Source organism: Talpa occidentalis, unplaced genomic scaffold (genome assembly GCF_014898055.3).
Source record: "Talpa occidentalis isolate TD23 unplaced genomic scaffold, MPIMG_talOcc4v2.1 talOcc4.11, whole genome shotgun sequence".
Lineage (NCBI taxonomy): Eukaryota > Metazoa > Chordata > Mammalia > Eulipotyphla > Talpidae > Talpa > Talpa occidentalis.
The window spans coordinates 12,642,074-12,655,937 of record NW_023601104.1 but is presented as its reverse complement, the minus strand read 5'-3'; the positions used below and the strand labels follow the sequence as shown (position 1 = coordinate 12,655,937).

At 39.3% G+C, this 13,864-nt stretch overlaps 1 protein-coding gene across 5 annotated transcripts in view; it reads right to left on the bottom strand.

The window, feature by feature from the left end:
* ADAL (adenosine deaminase like) overlaps positions 1 to 13,864 on the bottom strand; it is a 32,406-nt gene that overhangs the window by 14,426 nt on the left and 4,116 nt on the right. For 2 of the 5 annotated variants that reach the window (XM_037502332.2, XM_037502334.2), the window contains exons 2-7: positions 10,827 to 11,002; positions 9,804 to 10,036; positions 9,435 to 9,565; positions 8,593 to 8,653; positions 4,821 to 4,908; positions 2,757 to 2,838 (exon numbers count right to left, since the gene is read on the bottom strand). In XM_037502332.2, the coding sequence (XP_037358229.1) occupies positions 2,757 to 2,838; positions 4,821 to 4,908; positions 8,593 to 8,653; positions 9,435 to 9,565; positions 9,804 to 9,869 (428 nt within the window). In that variant the 5' untranslated portion in view covers positions 9,870 to 10,036; positions 10,827 to 11,002. Of the gene's footprint in view, positions 1 to 2,756; positions 2,839 to 4,820; positions 4,909 to 8,592; positions 8,654 to 9,434; positions 9,566 to 9,803; positions 10,043 to 10,826; positions 11,003 to 13,864 lie in introns of those variants that run through there. The other 3 variants (XM_037502333.2, XM_037502335.2, XM_054701041.1) reach the window with 2 other exon arrangements.

Sequence of the window (13,864 nt, the reverse complement as noted above, 5' to 3'; positions counted from 1 at the left end):
AACATTCTAACATATATCTAGTAACTGATACAAATTCACTCACATATTTGTTGGAATTCTATAAATAATTTAATATGTGAAGAATTCCTATTAATACTGTGTAATTAAGATGTTTCCCCAGCATATATTTTCGAAATTGAAATTAACATATAAAATGCAATGTCTTTTATTTTCACTTAATTTACACTGCCATAAGAGCTAGAAAACAAATCATATGTACTGTTTATTTGTACAGAAAGAGCAAGGAACAGAACAGGCAGATCGACCAAAGCACACTGCTGAAGGGAGCAGCGGGCGAGTCAGTATTTGTCATTACCCTCTGACTGCTGGGCACTTTAGGATGTTTTCTACTTTTTGTTATAACAGTATAATGGAAGAAAAAGCGAGAGTGACCCCCAGACTGACCACATCTGTTTCATCTCCATGCCCAGTGCCTACATTCTGCCACTGTAGCCACCATGCCCAAGAGAAAGGCTGAAAGGGACACTAAAGGACTTAAAGCCAAGGTGAAGGACAAACCAGAGAAATTATGTATTGGGTCTCTCTGGGACCTGGATGTTTACAAACCTCAAAAGGCTCCACAGATAGCACTTTCCTTTCTACATCTCAGAAGGGCCCTTATTTTACATTTTTTTAAAGATTTATTTATTTATGCATACAAGAGCTGGGGTATAGGCCAGAGGTGGCTGGGGGTGGGTTGGTGAAAGGATTCACCAGAGACAGAGTGGGGAGCAGAACAGGCAGACTGACTGAAATACACTGCTGAGGGGAGCAGTGGGCAGACAGGAGAGGTCTGCTGCACAATGTTGGTCAGTTCCCTGGCCAGAATCGAACTCGTGCTGCAGAAGAGCCTACAGATAGCTTCACAGTGCTGAGACTTAACCCCTTGAGCCAACAGGGAGGCCCGGGAATTTTTTTTTTTAAATAAATCTTGATACTTAGTGTTATTTAAAGAGCTTTTAATGGGCCTCCCTGGTGGCGAAAGGGGTTAAGACTCAACCTATGAAGCTGCTCCACATCCACTGCAACGTGAGTTGATCCCCGGTCAGGTAGCTATCTACATGGCGCAGAAGACCTCTCCTGACTCGCCCACTGCTCCCTTCAGCAGTGTGCTTCGATCGATCTGCCTGTTCTGTTCCCTGCTTTGTCTCTGGTGAATCCTCTCCCCTCCACACCTCTGGCCTGTGCCCCAGCTCTTGTATGCATAAATAAATAAATAAATAATAAAGCATTATAATTAACAGAGTTTATAAAAAAAAACAAAGGTTTTACTACTTTTGATTATATACTAAAACTAAATACTACTACTGGTAATATTTTTATCCATTTGATTCAAGAATTTAAATAGTCATCTATACATTTATTGGCCTCTTGCATGTCTTCTGAACTCTATTTTTATCTTTTATTATTGGGTTATTAGTTTATTAAGCTTGATTATGAAAGATTATGTCCTGCAACCATATAACTAGTTTTCTTCCTTTTTCCCTTCAAGGACTGACTGAGCCCTGACAACATGCTAACTCTCTTCTAAGTACTGGAGATAGAACAATGAATCAGAAGACAAGGTTCCTGGCCTCACTGAATTTACATTCTAGAGGGGAAACATAACACTAATGTAATAAGATGGTTTCTAATCTTGTTATAAAGAGTGCCATAAAGGAAATAAATGGGGTGATTAGAAGATTTAGGGGAATGGTCAAGGAAGGCACCTCTGAGGTAGTGACAGACAAACTGAGACCTGAAGAGTCACCTAGGCAAGGACATGGTGGAAGTGTGCCTTAGGCAAATGAAGTAGGAAGTATGAAGGTGCTGAGGGGGGACAGTCTTGGCATAAGAGAGCAGGTTAGTACATAAAACTGAGGAGGGGTGGAGCAGATGAGACTGCTGAGTTAAGAGAGGCAGATTATGTGGCAGATTATGTGAGTTAAGAGAGGCAGATTATGTGGTACCTTGTAGCCACAGTAAGAAGTCTGGATTTTAGCTTAACAGCATTGGGAAACCATCCTTCACTAAAGCAGTAATACTTTATTGCCAATTGAGTTAACTTCAGCATGCACTCAAGTTTAAACAACATTTAAAAACATTGAGTCGTTTTCTTTAGGACAAGATAAAGTTGATATATAAAAATCCATTACACTCAAAAACAGTAAAATTTCACATTGTACTAAGGTGACTACTAAAGTACAAAGTGTCTTTTTTTTTTTTTTTTTTTTTAAGATTTATTTATTGGGCCTCCCCGGTGGCACAGTGGGTTGAGTGCAGCGCTGTGAACCTGTCCGCAGCCTCTGCAGTGCAGGTTTGATTCCCGGCCGATCAGGAAGATACCCACATGGCGTGGCAGACCTCTCCTGTCTTGCCCGCTGTTCCCCTCAGAAGTGCTTTCAGTCATCTGTCTATTCTGCTCCCCGCTCTGTCTCTGGTGAATCCTCTTACCCTCCTGTGCCTCTGGCCTGTACCCCAGCTCTTGTATAAATAAATAAAATTTAAAAAAAAATTTATTTATTTTTGCATAGAAGAATTGGGATGTAGGCCAGAGGTGCAGGCAGTGAGAAGATTCATCAGTGACAGTGTGGGGAGCAGAACAGGCGGATTTTACTGAAATACACTGCTGAGGGGAGCAGCAGGCGAGACAGAAGAGGTCTGCTGTGCCTTATGTGGGTTAGCTCCCTGGCCAGGGATTGAACTCAGGCCGTGGCAATGACAGTGCTGAGACTTAACCTCTATACCACTAGGGAGGGCTGTACAAAGCTTCTTACCTAACGTCAATGTCTAAGTTTTCTTCTTTGGATTGTCTTATGCCCTCAAGGACGGATTCTACATAAGTCTTTTTCGTCATTCCTAGAAGGGACACACGAAAAACACATATCAAGAGATCATCAATTATTCATCCAGTTTTAGTATTAACAACTACATTTTCACTTTATGTTATAACAAGGGCATGTTATAAAGAAGTTAAAACATGGCTTTTATGGATACATTTTAGTAAATGCTAATTGTATTTTAATAAAATTGAAAGACTAGAAAAATGAAAAAAAAAAGATAATTACAAGTCCATTTAAAATCTTAGAACAGCAGGCATAAAATTACTCACAAGTTGCTATAAAATTTTAAATGCTTATTCTAGGAAAATAAGAACACGTCCTGCTCTAAGGCATATCCTTTAAAAAAAAAAAAAAAAGACACCCCCCCTCCCCACTTTCCTCTAAAAGCAACATGTTTTCTATTTGTTCAGAAAACAATACTTTACTGAGTTGTCTTTTCCTTAATCCCACTCAACCTCAGTGTTTCCCATTTCCATTCAGTCTCTTCTCAGGCACTACAATGTTCTCCCAAGGCTAGGGGCTCAAGTTTTCTTCTGGAGGCTCTCAGAACCAGCTTCTCTAAAATACTCTTGTATACCCCAATTACTAAATGCTTACTTTGGCTAGAAAATCTCTAATAAAACACAGAAAAATTAAAACAATCTATAATCCTACAATTTGGAGATAACATTCTCTGCTTTCCTTAGTGTGTGTATAAATATATATAAAATTTAATAGATGAGATGCTACTAGGCATATGTATATTAAGAAAAATAAAGTCAGTCATGTAACACTGTATTCTGAGCATATCCCCAATGCCATTAAAGCATTTTTGCAAATATTTTGAATATTATTCCAACTTTTACTTAGCTATTCCCTTATTGTTGCATACTTGGGTTATCATCCCCTTCTGAATCTCCATTTGAAGAGCAAACTAGCTCTAATAATTGACAGATTTTTGTCTCTCCTTTCATTGCCCTCATTGGCATTACTTGAAACTGATTCTGGAGTTTAAAAATGTGAGACAAGAATCTTCCACTTGTCCTATTTCTACATTTACTTACTGTATATAATTACAGGAATTTTACCCCCAAATGATGACTGGGCTACACATGTTAGGGTGCAAGATGACCTGCTAGGCCTGTCTGGGTCATAGACAAGGAGCCAAGAGCGATCCAATGACACTACAAGATCTCTCTTGTTGCTGTTCTTCTATTGAAAGAGGGTCGAAGGAAATTCCTCCAGACCACATCCAGATCGTCTTATCTCTCCCCAGAGAGGTTTTACCACATCGCAGTTTGCTGGTGACCTAAGAAACTACCAGTCTCTGAGGAGTGACTGAATAACCTATGTCAGTGATTGTCACAAAAATCCTTGAAGCAGGGAGCAAAAATTAGCTTCTGTTTAAAACAACCTGCAACCTGCAACTATAAGGAGCAAGCATCTTTTTCTGAGAGTAAGAAAAAACAAACAAGAATAAATTTTTAGGGCATCCCTGGTGGCGCAAGGGGTTAAGCACCACACTATGAAGCAATCCACAGCCTCTGCAGCATGAGTTCGATCCCTGGCCGGCCAGGGAGAAACCCACATGGTGAGGCAGGCCTCTCCTAACTCGCCCGCTGCTCCCCTCAGCAGTGTATTTCAGCTGGTCTGCCTGTTCTGTTCCCCACTCTGTCTCTGGTGGATCTTCTTACCCCCCGCATCTCTGGCTTATACCCCAGCTCTTGTATGCATAAATAATATAAATCTTTTTTTAAAAAAAAAAATTTTATAGGTCTTTTAATTCCCCTTAAATAGATAATTCCTGACCTGATTCTTAAACTTAAGAATAACTCCATCATAAATAATGTATATCATTAATATACATCAGAAGACTTGGACAGCTAGTTTTTACAATAGTGTAAATTTTTTACAATAGTGTAAAACTAAGTACTTCATATTCTTAATGTGCAAACACATGAATGATCAAAGCATACAGGAAAGGAGACATACATTTGCTGAGAAGTAATTAAATCCTACCTGTGGCATTTTCTGTTCTGGGTGTGCTCCTTAGCTCCAGGTACTTGACTCCATCATCTGCGAATTCTTTAATGACATCTTTTGTGACCTGATGATATAGGCAATGTCCGTAATATTGACAATGTTAGTGTAAGGGTCCCAAGTGCTACCACTTTATTTCATTTATTAAATTTGTAATTCTCGTAGCACTCCGTCTGTGACTATGCAGGTGCTTCCTTTCACCAACTCTCCCTCCGTAGGGCAGCAGCCTCCTGCCTGCCTGTGACCTGTACTATTCAGGGGGTTCTCTTCACTGACCTCCTTCAGCGGAGGCCACTCTCCTTGAGGCCACCTGCCTGCAATCATGCAGGCCTCTCAGCAAACCTGTCCCTTTCGGGGCAGCTCTTCCTGCCCGCTTGTGTCTATGCAAGTGTCTTTTACTATCCTATCCCTTTTCTAATAAACCTGCTCTTTAAATAAATAAAAAAAAAAAATTGGAATTCTCCCTTGTGGTCAGGATTATCCTCTTGGTCACACACACAATGGGGACCATGACAGAAATGCAGTATTTGCAATAACTCCCACACTCCACACTCCCGAATTAATCCAAATCTATACCTTTTGTTTCTTTTCTCTCTTTTTATCTATTTTAACCATTTCTCTATTTTCTGGTGTTCATAACAGCAGACTGATAAAACAGAAATGTAACAAAATTAAAACCATCTATAAGTGTGAATACTAGAAAGCTACATATGGAACTATGCAGATAAAATGATTAGGCATTACTAATGTACCATTGGCTTAAGGTTCCTATTCAATTATTTAGGAATAAGTTATATTTTTCAAGAAGTTCTTCAGGCAGGATTAAATTCCCTCTATAACTACTTAGAAAAATTCCTCTTAGGCAAAGAAAATATTTATTATCCAAAGAAAATGTGTGATAATATGACTGAAACAATATTCAATTCAGCACAAATCTTGATAATCCAACAATTATTAAATGACCAGCGTGACTGACATGTCAAGGTGGAAGACATGTTTTCCTTCTCCATCATCAATCCTAAAATATACCAAATATAGAAGAGAAAGGACTAAGTTGGGTGCTGTGACAAGCTGTCCTTATTAGTCCTTGGAAATGGCATCCCAGTGTCAACCTGGTATGAACAGATGCACATGGGCATGCAATTGCAGCATCCTAGCAAAGGAATGTGGTTGGCTGGTTGTGCCGACAATGCCTAACAGGGTGGCACTACCTCAGTGGAGTCACTGCAATGCAATGTCTGGGTCTCATCTTTTTTCTTTCTTTAAAAAAACTAATGTTAACATGAAATTAATTATAACATACACGCTACGAGTGGCTGATTTGCCAGGAGTTCTGGAGAATCAGTCTCAAGAGACTATACAACTCAGGACAACACAACAACATTCAAAATCATGTGACATCACTGACATCAAGCAAGACACCACTGCTTCCTGTAATGGTGAGCATGACCTGGCAACCTCTGTGCCATCATCAAGGGCGCTGGCCTCCATGGAACTCTACAGTGCTGCCACTGCAACCACTAGAGCATAAGCCTTGTCTTTGTAGGCTGAGGAACTTGGATTGTGTCACTGACGCAGAAATGAACAGAACCCAAAGAGACCAACTTACTCTATCTCAGCTCACAAGAGACAAATGCAGAAACCAGTTTGTTAATGTGTGCATGGGGGTGAAAGTGAGGGTGTGAAGTGGTAGTCTTGCTTGGAGACTGAAGCGATCACATCTACAATCCTGGCGTTTCCCCCTTCCTGCTGGTGAGGTACCTGTGAAACCCAATGGTTGCTGGCAAGTGTGGAATGAGAGCAATTTCAGGAACATTTCTCTAGGGCAAAGTGTGACTTGCAGAATCATCCATAGCCCATGTCCAAGCTCACTTCCCTGGGGTTCACATCTGTGTTCACCAAATTCAGTCCCTTCTGCTCCACATAGGAACAGGTAGTGAGGGCAACTCTTGCTGTTTGTGCTTTTCTCTCCTGTACTCTGGACTGAGGACAACTACTCAAGTTCTTTCTTCAGAGTACATCACAATTCATTAAGTTTCTGCTTACTTGAGATATGATAAGACCACATATCTTGAATCTCAAATGAGAAAAAAAACAGACTCTGGAAACCAGAGGGAGATAGTCAATTCTGTCACTTACTCTCTGCGATTCACCTTGAACAAATTACACCTAATCTCTTTAAGCTCAGGTGTTTTGTTGTTGTTTTGTGGCCTGCAAAAAGGGAATAAAAATACTCACCTCAGAAAGTGGTCCTAACAAACCACCAACCAAAAAAAAAAAAACAAAAACAAACCAAGAATGTAATCATGCAGTATCTGGCACATGTAAAAGCTAGCACTTATTTCAGTGATGTTCCTGTTGAAATTATACCCAGGCTACCTTGACTGGACTTTTATGGGATTCCCCACACCTTCAGTTCCATATTTATAAACAATCCATTTGTTGGCTTATTCCTATATATGGTTCATATATTCTATGTAAATGCTATTAATTTCACTCTCTGAGGCAACTCACTATCATCTGAACCACCTACAGGTGTTCATCCCAGTAGCACTAAGTCAAATATATTGACTATAATTCCTCATCTCATCTCAATTTAGTGAAGCTTTTCACCAATTTCTAAAGGTGAAAAATAATGAGCGTGGCATAATTGTACCCATGGAGTATTAAACTCTCAGAATCTAAAATTTTATCAGTTTAGTCTGTGACACTCAACAAAAGAAAGTGAGACCAAAGTCCTAGTGGTGGACACTCACAGTGTGCAATGGTGTCTGCCAGGTGATTGACTAGACAATGCTTCTTTGGGTTTCTACAGTTCCCTGTGTATGTCCCTAACAAAGAGCTAAACACACTGTGTTGGTTGTATCTGTTTATGGGTCTGTCTCTCCCAGCTGACTATAAATTCCTCAGGGGAAGGGACCATGTCCATCCACCATTTTATATCTTCTAGTTTTTAGCACAGTGCCTCGAACACCATGAGAACACAGGTAACTTATGTTGAACTTTATAACTCTCCTCCAAAGGTGACTGATTTACTTAAATACTTATCATGAGGATCAGTCTCAGCCAAGGAGAAAAATTCTTTCCTGATCAGTCAAAAGTTGGCTCTCCAGAAACACAGGTTATACTTTCTACTTCACATTTTTTTCTAGTGGCTAAGAACACTGATAGGATTTTTCCATTCTCCACTTACAAAGAGAATACTTTAAAATGTCATCCTGGTCAGATCAATGATACAGAATCAGTCTTCCACATCAGGCTCTAGTAGCACGGTCTATCAGATAAGAGAACACATTGTGTTCTCTAGGCTTCCATCAACAGAAGAAAGGCCTAATTCCCCTAGGGGACTGATCATTGAATCACTATGTACCTTGAGTTTCTTCATGCGATGTAACTTCCACCCAGGCAATTAAAAGCCTCCCAAGAAATACTGATAAAGCCTTATCAAAGATTCACTTATGGTCAAATACTTATTATGCCATATTATATAAGGAAAACAGGACCAGATTTTCTCCCTCATACTGTGCTCTAACTAATAGAAGACATTGATGTTGGTTCTTTCCTCCTGTCTTTTAGGAGTCAGTTGCTTTTAGCTCTCAGGCAAATGTCATGCTTGGTTTTGAAAAAAGTTGCCATAAAAAAGGAAACATTTTCATCAGACACTTGATGAAAGCAAAAGGTCACGTGCAACAAAAGAAGGGCATAAATAACTTAATTTTTAAAATAGTACAAAAATTGACTCATTTCTCACCATTAGAATATCTTCAGGGCCAGTAGTAAGCTGATGAATAACTGGAAACATCTGGAAACATCTGTACACAAATGAGGTGTTGACATACTTTAGTCATCAAAATCTTGTCATTCGCAATAAACTCACTAAGCTGAATTAATGGGTTTTAGACTAACAGTAATTATATATTTCTAGAGAACTACAATAGGCATTTCAAAAATTATATTCATCTATAAGGGTTAAATAAATGGCTGAAAATATAACAATAATTGATATTTTTAAGTGGGGATTAACAGTTTCTCTTTTCTACCCACTCTGCTGATAACAGTAATCAGGGGGAAAAAATCTATAAGCCTGTATTTTCGATCTAAAGAATATTCCAATATAGTAAAATTTCACAAACAATACGAATGACTGAAAATACTGCCAATAGTCTGAATGTTGGAATAATGTTCTATGTCAAGTTATGGGCTTCAATATGAGCAGACTACTCTATACCTTTAACTATCAAAACGTGAATTCTGGGCCTCCCTGGTGGTGCAAGGGGTTGAGACAGCCTATGAAGCTATCTGCAGCCACTGTAGCACGAGTTTGATCCCCGCCGGCCAGGGAGCTAACCCACATGATGCAGCAGACCTCTCCTAATTCGCCCACTGCTCCCCTCAGCAGTGTACTTCGGTCAATCTGCCTGTTTCCCCACTCTGTCTCTAGTGAATCCTTTCACCCCCCCATACCTCTGGCCTGTACCCCAGTTCTTGTATGCATAATTTTTTTTTTAAATGTGAATTCTTATTATACAGTTTTCAGTTTCAAAATAGTGACTGAGGGAAAAAGAAGTATGTCCACAATCTCACCAAACTCACTCATCTAAAGTTCTTTTATTTCCCTTGTCAATGACGGTCATTCCACCAAGGATTTTAAGACCTGGCTTCTTGGCTATTAATTTCTTCATGGTATTAGAACTAATGGATCCATTCAAGTGGGCATGAAGTTCCTAAAACAAGAGAAAACAATCAGTAAAAAACTTACCAAGTATTCACTATATTCACAGCATCATATCAAGTATTTGGTGTTTGTAGTCAGAACCAGGCCAACTGCCTTTAGATTTAGATATATAACTGTAAAAGTTCATAAATTCTAGCTATAAATTTTACTTTTCTTTTGGGAAAAGAAACAACACAGATGTCATTATAATTAGCAATCACTCTATGGAGTCTGTATTGAATTCTCACCACTTTAGGTAATTCTGAGTAAAAGGTTGACTTCCATGGCTTCTGTTGTTCTTCTGCCTCTGTCATGATTTAGCAGAATAAAAAGGTCTTTCACCAAACACTCTTAATCTTGGTATGAGCAATACAATGTTTTCAGTCAGTAAGTTTTGTGGTCTTGAGTTTTTTCCAGATTCTTTTGCTTCCACAATGTTTGATCAGATTAGCTGTACATGGAGATCTGGGCTCAGCTTCACCTGTTTAAACAAATGTGAACAACTTCAGATGTTGATTAAAAAGCAAAGAACAGGATTTTGCTAATGTATCCTAAAAGACAAAAGTCCCTCCAAAACTAAATTAAAGTGAGCCAACAATCTGAACCAGAACCAAGAAAAGGCCTCAAGCTGGTAAGGGGTAAATTAAAATCTGTAATTTAGTAGGGTGTATTCCTTACCCATTAGCACTTTCTATAAAACTACAAATTTGTAAGACTTAACCTAAAAATTCCATAAAACCAGAAATTTATAAGGCTTATTTTGGGTTAAAAAGTTTACATTTTTGAAGTGCTTAAGATGCATAAAAGAAGAACAGCAAGGTTGGAGTTAGATGGAGCTAGGTTAGTCCTTTTACCAGTTCTACCAATTATCAGTTTTGTGGCCTTAGTCACTTAACTTCACGGCTTTAGTTTCCCTATTTGTGCTCAGGCCCACCTCCAGAGCTATCTCAGCCTTTCCTTTCTGGACAGCCTGCTACCCTTCCAGAATCTTAGCCTACTTAGTCTACTTCTTTTACAGAATCTTAGTCTACTTCTTTTACAGAACTAGCCTTATATGCCGAGGGTCCTCCTGAGCCTTCATCCTCTGAACTCATTACAAACTGCCCTTTCAAAGTTAAGTGTTTTGAGGATCCAGACAAACTTCAGATCTCATGCCTAAGACTGAATTGCAGGCCATACCTAACAAGTTTCCTAAAGTAATGGATGATACTCATAAATTTGCTGAAGAATTCAACATCATAATGCAAGCTTACAGGTCTGGTTTTTCTTACCTGCATTGACGAATTCATATGGTTGCTGGTGAGGGGTAAGCCAATCTTTGGATGAAATTTACCAGATGGGAAAACTCTCAAAATGACTTAGGTAAACAAACTCCTAACTTCTGGCAAAAGGCTAAAAAGTTGAATTGGCAGACTTCACTAAGCCACTTCCTCAGCCTTTCCTAAGCCTATTGATTGGAATAAAATTCAGGATTATACACAAAAGATAGGTGAGCCTTTTCATGATTATAATTGGCATTAAATTATCTTCAAAGAAAATTTATGTTTACCTTTTGATACTAGATCAACACATGTGACCTTCAATTCTACATATGTCAATGGACTAAACTAAAACCTTTCTCTTTTAATTAGAAGAAACTGGATGGAATGGGAAACTGTCTATTCAGATTTATTGAACATAGCAAATTAGCTTGTTCATACTTTAGATGAGCCACCTAAAAGAAAGACTATTAAGATCTTTCATCTTCAACTGTGTCAAATGAAAGTACCTATGCAGAACCAAAAAATCTCCTAGTTTTTGCCATTGCTGCAAAAAACCAGGGCAATGGAAGAGAGTTTTCCACAAACTTAAGAGTTTTAAACACGTGCAATCTTCCAATCGAGCTTTCCAAAGTTCTAATTCCTGCTGTCAGGATGCTGAAGAACTACAAGGGTGTTTCCCAATCAGCTGGGAAAGACTGGAAATAAGTCTCCGTCCTTGCTGACATTAGTCATAAACTGTTGCTTAACTCCACAGCTATGAGAATACCTACTTTGAAGTATTAAAATAGTTCAAAATTGACTTCTTTTAAAAAATAATTCCTGTTTCTAAGCCTATTCCCTTTCATTTAGGCCCCTTGCGAGATACCATCCTTCCCTCCTTAGTTCCTCATTCCCTACTCATCTATTAGGTCAGGACTTCTTAGGAAAGCAACATGCAGGCTCTTTTTATCTCAAAGGGGGAAATAACTCTACAGGTTGACAGTAAATGTCAAAATAGTCAACCTAGTGGGCCTCCCCGGTGGCGCAGCGGTAGAGCGCTGGGTTGCGAAGCTGCCCGCAGCCTCTGCGGCGCCGGTTCGATTCCCGGCTGCTCCCCGGCCACCGGAGGAGGGTCCCACATGGTGCGCAGACCTCTCCTGCCACCCGCTGCTCCCCTCAGCAGTGTACTTCGGTCCTTCTGCCTGTTCTGCTCCCCGCTCTGGCTCTGGTGAATTCTCTCACCCTCCCGCGCTTCTGACTGTACCCAGTGCATGTATAAACAAAACAAATGAACAAACAAATAAATAAATAAATAAAACATGCCTCTATAAAAAAAAAAAAAAAAAAAGTCAACCTAGTGAATTAATTTATTTACCCTGTATTGACAATATTAAAGTTGATCCTGGAGACAATGACCAATCATCCCTATTGAATTAGATACCATCCTCCTTATGCATAAGTTCTGATGTTGACAAAATTCATAGTGCACTTTCCATCAAGATTCAAATAGATTCTTCTGAACCTCTTTCCAGATTTAATCAATAGCCTATGAACAAAAGGCTTCATGGCTTTAAAGGGGAGTTTAACAAACCAACCTGTCTTTGGACATTCCCATTATCAGATTACCTTCTTCCTTTATGTTTATGAGAAGGAAGGAGATGCCCTTGAGGTATTCACCTAAAAACATGGAGACCACCCATAAGGTATCATAGCCAACAAGTGGACCCCAAAGGTAGCATAGGGATACCCTCCTTGCCTTAGAGTGATTGTTGCCAGTGCTCTTGTGGGTAAGGCCACTGAAGTAATCGTTGCAGATTACCTCGTAATCATTTTTGTATCTCATGCAATAGAAGTCATCCTGAATTACCTTTCGACATTTGAGTCAGTTGCCTTACATCCTATGAAAACCATTTGCTGACTGCTCCCCACAAAACTCTCCCGTGTTGTAATAAGCATAACCCAGCAACTCTTCCTCCTTCAGTTACTTATGAAGTTCACAACAGTCTGACACCAACAGAATACCTCCTCAATCCTTGTGATGATATACAAAAACCTCCTTTGGAAAATGCTGACACCTCATGGTTCACTGGTGATGTCTGACATCACTGATGGTTTGTCATTAAAAAGTAAAAAGGTAAACTGTGCTGGATATGCAATATCAACACACTTTGATGTAATTAAAGTGGCACCTTTGCCTTTGGCTACTACATCTCCACAAACCAAATTGTACTCTCTCACGCAGGCCTGTATCCTAGCCAAAGACAAGACAGAAAACATTTATACTAATGGTAGACATGGCATTATTAAGACTCCAGACACTCTTACATTGACACTAGGCAAAAAAGGAAGTCATCTGGCTGGTATTTCTGTGAAGAATGCTGCTTTTAAAGCAACCAATAGGAGACAAACATCTGTGCTTGGATAAAGGGGACATTTCTCCAACTGATAACTTAGAAAAACTGGCCAGAGAGGCCCAACAATTGGGCCCAGAAAAAGAGAAACAGGATTGGAAATTTAGTAACGGATGGTTTGAGAGCAATAGAAAGCTCTAGTTTGGACCAAATAACAACCCAATCCAATCAGACTAAAATTTCTACTCCTAACCATGGTTCCTGTCTACCAACAAAATGATAGCATTCATAGATCAATATGGGTGAAGAAACAGTAATAAGGCCACATGTGCTTGTCGCACAGTCCAAAATATAAGCCTGTTCACATGGCTCCTGTCCATTTCAAATTACCTAAGGTGCATCTGAAGTCAGGCAACTGAATTTCCTAATAGCTACTATCCCCATCTCAAGGATATAAATATGTTTTAGTTAGTTAGGTTTTCTCACTGCACTGAGGCTTTCCTTTGTAAACAGTAACTACCTCTTCAGTGGTTAAGTCCTTTGGGAAAAGATTATATGATTACACCAACTTGAGGAAGGAACTCTCTTGAACTTTACTGTGATTGAGGAACTCATTTTACTGAATACGTCTGACAAGCTTATGCCATTTGCAACATTTTCACTGTGCCTATCACCCTCAATCACTGAGTTTAAATGAATGTACCGATAGCACTATTA